This window comes from Syngnathus acus, chromosome 9, assembly GCF_901709675.1.
Source record: "Syngnathus acus chromosome 9, fSynAcu1.2, whole genome shotgun sequence".
Lineage (NCBI taxonomy): Eukaryota > Metazoa > Chordata > Actinopteri > Syngnathiformes > Syngnathidae > Syngnathus > Syngnathus acus.
In genome coordinates, this window is record NC_051094.1 from 19,761,478 (window position 1) to 19,768,616 (window position 7,139).

At 38.6% G+C, this 7,139-nt stretch overlaps 1 protein-coding gene across 3 annotated transcripts in view; it reads left to right on the top strand.

Moving 5' to 3' along the window:
- pias2 (protein inhibitor of activated STAT, 2) overlaps nt 1-1,551 on the top strand; it is a 181,245-nt gene extending 179,694 nt beyond the window's left edge. For 2 of the 3 annotated variants that reach the window (XM_037259490.1, XM_037259491.1), the window contains one exon: nt 351-1,551. In XM_037259490.1, the coding sequence (XP_037115385.1) occupies nt 351-572 (222 nt within the window). In that variant the 3' untranslated portion in view covers nt 573-1,551. The remainder of the gene's footprint in view (nt 1-350) is intronic. The other variant, XM_037259493.1, reaches the window with a different exon arrangement.
- Nucleotides 1,552-7,139: the final 5,588 nt, after the last annotated feature.

Consider the following 7,139-nt stretch of genomic DNA (forward strand, 5'->3'; position numbering starts at 1 on the left):
GAAAAATCTTGTTCCGCAACTAGTAAAGAGTCAGGTTATGATGGAGTAATTATTTCTTTGAAGTAAATTTAAACATTATTGGCGATATCTGCTGGTGTAACAACAAGCACAACATTGTCATTGTTTTCCGTTCAGGTCAGCAGTAGTCAGTCATTTTCTGTCACCCAGAAGTATCCTGAAGTCCATTTTTTACAAACATTAGGAAAAGTCTATATTTGCATTGAAATATAGTCTTTTCTTATAGTCTCTTATAGTCTAAATTTGTGATTTCTGGTATCACAAATTTTTACATGTTCTTGCAATTGTTGTTCATAGCTGCTTGCCAATTTCATTTTCAAGTTACTCTTCAGCATTACAGGCCTCAGATGTTTCTGGAAAACCTGACAAGTACCATGCAGAGTGTCACTTCTGCTAGCACAAGCTCTGCCCTGGTTTCCTCATCCAGTAACCGCTATGAAAGAAACTCCCACGCAGCTGGCTCCATTCATGAAACCTGGGACGTCGCGGGCGGAGGAAGCACTGCTGGAGGAGTAATTGACAACAGTGTATCTGACATTATTTCACTAGACTGATATTGTTGGACTTTTGATTGATTTCTTTTTTTCTAGGGTTGTTTTATTATTCCAAACAAAATGTACTAATAAACAGTTAAAGCCCTGAAAATATGTTTCTATTCTATTTAAACCTATTTAAACCTTCTTAAATATATTTTCTGTTGAAAGTGCAGATGACATTTATTGTTCTCTTAAAATAGTTATTTCAGACAAGACGTATTTCTGTAGCAGACAAATAAATTACTCGGAAATCAAATGGAAAAGATGCACCTTTTCCAAAATGTTGAACTTCCTCGTTAATTTATTTAGTTATTCATTTTAATAGTGTAGGAATGGTAAATGCAAGGGTAGTGGTTTTCTACACCATGTTGTGCTAAAAAATGCATTTTCTGCAGTAGCCTAGCTTTTTAAAAACAAATATTTCTGTGTAACAAATATTTCTAGAAAATTTCTAGAAAAAGAATATTGCGTCCACACTTTCTCATTTGTTTAAAAAAAAAACAAAAAAAAAACAAGATCCACACCAAAACACATAAGTGCGTTTTTTCAGCGCATTTACAAAGCACGTCAAGAAGATACACTCCCATTTACGGAATGGCAAGAAGTCATCCCCACGGGTAAACCCTGCACACGTTTCGGCATGAAGTATCCATTAAAGTGACACTGGAGGAATACAAGATAATGTTAAAAAGGTTAAAAAACTATATAAGAAAAAATCCAATTGGATGAGGAAAAAAAAAAGTGAGTTGTCCGATATAAAATTAATAAGAATTAAGAAGTTCAATGAATAAATGCACCTTAAGGCACACATACTCATAACCTTTAATTTTCTCAAATAACGAACGTGCGCTTTTTGTGTGGACCGAATTTCAAAATCTGGAAGCCACACAGACGTGACATACCTAATAATATCTAGATCTGATGAACCAATCAGAGGACATGAATGTTTTACATTGTTCCGGGCAGAAAACCAATCAGAGGACTGTATATATCATGTAAGAGTACGTACCTCTGCCGCCATTGATAAGTAAATACCATCGCTTGTGCAACGCAATCAGCATTAGGACCCTCTAAAATGGCATCGAGAAAGAGACATGCCTACGGGCACAACTCAAGCTTTCTGGAAAGCCGGGGTCATTGCCGAAAAGTAACATGACGACAAGACAATGACAAGGGGGAACTTGTCATGTTTAATGACGAACTGTTTAATTTGGAAACAGAAGATGAGGACTTAGATGGATTTGCCTATTACCGTATTTCCCGGACTATAAGGCGCACCGGACTACAAGGCGCACCTTCAATGAATGGCCCATTTTAAAACTTTGTCCTTATATAAGGCGCACCGGACTATAAGGCGCACCATTAATGCATCATGTCAGATTTTTAATCCAAATCAAATCATTCTCCATTTTATCTTTTTTATTTCAACTTCAGACGCAACAAATTACTTTATAATCACAAAATAATGATCCATAGTCTTTTTGATTCATGATTCATAGTCTTCAGCGGGCCACTTACGATTGATTTCATGACACAATGCTTCGGGCCAGTTTCAATTTAGGAATTTGGTCCATATATAAGGCGCACCGGACTATAAGGCGCACTGTCGGCTTTTGAGAAAATTTTAGGTTTTTAAGAGCGCCTTATAGTCCGGAAAATATGGTAATATTGATGAACAATGTGAGTACAATACAGTACATCAGAATCAGCTTTATTGACCAAGTTTGTGCACGCCAAACAGGAAATTTGACTCCGGTTGATCTCAGCCTCTGTATGTAATGTTGCATTGACATGATTAAATAGTAGAATAAAGTACAACTGAACTCACTGCCTTGCTGCTGTGACTTTTTTTTTTTTTTTTTTACCGAAAGTCATGGCATGCATTCGCTCTATAATGTGGTGCGTTTTATGTTTGGATTAAGTACAGAAAAGCCCCCGGAATTGAGTCTGCGCCTTTTAACTCGAAGCACCCTATGATACAGATCATTTAAAAGCTAAAATAGTTATACGTATTAGTACACCTCGCCCTCAAGCGCTTAGCAAAATTTAGCGAAACAAATATTGCATGCTGAGGAGTTTTACAGCCTTCAAAAAATATTAATATGTACGTATAGTATGAAAAAATACGGTACTATGAATGGAAAAAAACTTACACTGTACACATATACCCTGTAGATGAAAGAACTTACGATACAATTTGTAACTGAGAGAACATGCAGACTACGCACAGAAATAGATTGATGGATTAGGTGACAGGTCACCTTGTAATCATTGATCAGCCTCTTCAATATTTTTCTTTCCAAGTAAGACTGCTTCAAAAGTATATCTATACAAAAGGTATCACTATATTTATACCACCAGGCTGGAGAAATAATGACTAAACATGGTCCGACTAGGCCAGGGGTCGGCAACCCATGGCTCCGGAGCCACATGTGGCTCTTTCATCCTTCTGTTGTGGCTCCCTGTGACTTTGGAAAATAATGAGTATTTTATAAAAAATTTAATTTTATTTTAGTTTGTTCATTTTAAAATATAATTCTGAATTCGAAGATTATGGTAAACTTGTAACATTAAAATTAAACATTTTTAATATTTTTACCGCCCAAAATATGCGTCACATCCGCCGATGTGCGACATTCGAATTCCTGGCGTCCCTCACGTCTGGCAGCCGGCGTTTTTCCAGCACACTTCCAGCGTGATAACTATATATTAAGTGAAGTAGTCCTTTTTTTTAATTCAGGAGGACAACTGGCTGCACACTCCAGTACACGCGACGGGACAGAAGCAGACTGCGCATTTTTTTGGTTTGCAATGCAAAACCACGGACTCGGGGACTCGGACTCGGTCGGACTCAGTCATTTTTGTCGGACTCGGACTCTGTGCTGATTTTGACCGAGTCCGCCGAGTCCGACAATAAAAAAAATACGTTCAATTTTATTTTCATCATGCTGCTGAGAATGCGCGTAGGAATACTGTCCACAGCCCTGCTTACGATCAAGTTTGAAAAAGAACTTGACAGCATTGAGCGCCGCCGGCGTTTGTCGGCCGCCACCTCGCCAACCGGTCAAACGCGCATGCGCGTGAGGGGAAATCCCGCAAAGGAGGAGGGACAAACAGAGCGATTGGTTTTGCTGGCTTTTTAATAAATGGCGACTGTGACTACGGGGGCCCATTAGGTCCAGAAAAGCTGACAAGACGCTTGCCCAAATGGCAAGGAAAAAATGCACAGCTAAACAAATATATGACGATGAACACAGGACGTTTTTAACAGAGTTAAAGTTGTTTTTTGTTGAACGCTATGGCAAGCCATTCTGCCTGATATGTCGGACGTCATTGGCGCATTTAAAAGCTTCAAATGGTCAGCGCCACTTCAGCTCACTTCATGCCAATATCGATAAGGACTTTGCAAAAGGGACTGAAATTCGCAAGCACAAGTTTGGAGACTTTGAAAAGTCAGGCAGAAAAATAGGTACAGTTTTTCAAAAAAATTACGAAGCACTCAGAGACTGTCACACTTGCATTGTTTCAACTGGCTTGGAACATTGCACGGGCTAAAAAGCCATACAATGAAGTGGAGTCAGTTAAAATATGCCTCAGTGACGTTATTTAATTTTATTTTCATCATGCTGCTGAGAATGCGCGTAGGAATACTGTCCACAGCCCTGCTTGCTTGTTATGAAGACAAATTTAGTTGTTGCGTGCGCGCCCGCGCCTGCCTGCCTGCGTGCGTGCACGTACAAGACCGAGCGTAAGTTACGATCAATGCGGCCACGTTGAGTTGCACTTAGGCTAATGTTTACATTATGTACCAATGTCAAGGACGATTATGTCACCCAGCTTATATCATTGATGTGTTTCGATAGTTGTGGGGTCGTCACTAATTATTTGTGTTTAGATAAATGTCTGAGCTATAATGGTGTAATTAATTATTAAAACTTGAAAGTATCTGTTTATTGTATTCGTTTATATGTTTAATAAAGACAAAGCCATCACAAAACTGTTGTAATTATTTAGATTTGGATCTAAATTAGCCTTGAATAAAGACTAAGCAGTCACATGAATTAACAGAAAAAAATGGACAGCCGGACTCGGACTCGGACTCGTGGTCAAGAGGCCGGACTCGGACTCGGTGCAAAAATCCGACCGAGTCCACAAACTTTGCATTGTTCGTTCCGTGCTGGTCTATAATATTTGGATACGTTTGGATTTTTATCTCATAAATAAGAGGACAGGTGACTGCAGGCTGTTTGCATTTTTTGTTCAGTGGGTTGGGTAAGTTTGGATTTTTATTTCTTAAATACGAGGACTCAAACAGACACCGCTTTATTTTATTTGAAATTAAGCATCAACCAAGTGTAAAATGCTTTTTATTACATGCAGAAATAAAATTCTGTGTTCTCTGCAGCAGTTCGTTGATTTCATTTTCATAAATGCAATAGTTTTTTGTACATAGCATAATATATATAATGATGTCAAAATGGGTTGTGGCTCCGGGTGCTTTCTTTTCATTGGGGGGCGGTCCCAAATGGCTCTGAGTAAAAAAGGTTGCCGACCCCTGGACTAGGCAAAGCTCAAATGTGCTTCCATGGTCACTAGATGGCAGTGTAATACACATAATTGTCCATCCATAACTTTTCATGAACGTGTTTACTAATTTAATATCGTGTAAGATGAAGCCTAACCCAGCTGACTTTGGTGGGTACACCATCAATTATGTGAAGGCGGTGGCCTTGATGCAAGTTATTTTACACATCCAACTTCATCATCCAACTTTTAACATGTGAGGGATTGGTCGACTTTATTATTGTGTAAAGGCTTAGGTCTTCAGGTTATTCAACACCATTAACGTTATTCTTCTTTTTCTTCTATTTTATTGATATTAACTTTCCTGATGTGCTTCTACTTCCACATTCCGAATCTCAACACCGCACATATTTAAAAAAATAAAAAATAGATGTGCTCCCATTTCTCTCATTAAAATTTTCTCAGAATATTCACACAAAAATTAACCATTGATTGCAATGCACATTCAACGTTATACATTTACATCGTTCCCATTTGAAATTCAAAACATTTACCTCACTCACTTCACCTTGGAAAGAATCTTCAGCTTTCAAAAAGTTTTCATTTTTTTCCTCAATTTGTTTTTCAAAAGAATTCACAAAATCATATATTCTCCATTATTACAGGACTGTCTCAGAAAATTAGAATATTGTGATAAAGTTCTTTATTTTCTGTAATGCAATTAAAAAAACAAAAATGTCATACATTCTGGATTCATTACAAATCAACTGAAATATTGCAAGCCTTTTATTATTTTAATGCTGATTATGGCTTACAGCTTAAGAAAACTCAAAAATCCTATCTCAAAAAAATAGAATATTTCCTCAGACCAAGTAAAAAAAAAAAAACATTTATAACAGCAAAACAAACTCAAGCGATTAGTTGAATACCCTACTAGTATACTTTTTCATGATATTCAAATATTTTGACATAGGATATTTGAGTTTTTTTAAGCTGTATGCCATAATCAGCAATATTAAAATAATAAAAGGCTTGCAATATTTCAGAAGATTGCTGATCTGACTGCTGTCCAGAGGACCATCATTGACACCCTCCATCAGGAGGGTAAGACACAAAAAGAAATTTCTCAAAGAGCAAGCTGTTCACAGAGTACAGTTTCAAAGCACATCCACAAAAAGTCTGTTGGAAGGGGGAAATGTGGCAGGAAACGCTGCACAACCAAGAGAGATGTGAAGAAGAGTTGCTTTCAGAATTTGGGGGAGCTTCAAAGACAGTGGACTGAAGCTGGAGTCCAGGTATCAAAAGCCACTGTTCACAGACGTGTCCGGGAAACGGGCTACAATAGCTGTATTCCCATGGTCAAGACACTTCTGAACTCAAGACAACGGAAGAAGCGTCTGACTTGGGCTATGGAAAAGAAGCACTGGACAGTTCCAGAGTGGTCCTAAGTCCTCTTTTCAGACGACAGCAAGTTTTGTATTTCATTTGGAAGTCAAGGCGCCAGAGTCTGGAGAAAGGCTGGAAAGGAGCAAAATCCAAGTTGCTTTAAATCTAGTGTGAAGTTCCCACAGTCAGCGATGGTTTGGGGAGCCATGTCAGCTGCTGGTGTTGGTCCACTGTTTTTCATGAAGTCCAGAGTAAATGCAGATTTTAGAGCACTGCATGCTTCCGTCTGCTGAAAAGCTCTATGGAGATGATGATTTCATTTTCCAGCATAATCTGGCACCTGCCCAAAGTGCCAAAACCACCAGTAAACGGTGTACTGACCATGGCATTACTGTCCTCAATTGGCCTGCCAATTCCCCTGACCTGAACCCCATAGAGAATTTGTGGGGTATTGTGAAGAAGAAGCTGAAAGACACCAGACCCAACAATGCAAATGAGCTAAAGGCCGCTATTGAAGCATCCTGGGCATCCATAACACCTGAGCAATGCCACAGGCTGATTGCTTCCATGCCACGCCGCATTGATGCAGTAATCCATGCAAAAGGATTCCCAACCAAGTACTGAGTGCATCAACGGACATTTTCAAATGTTTGATTTTGTTTTGCTGTTGTAAAT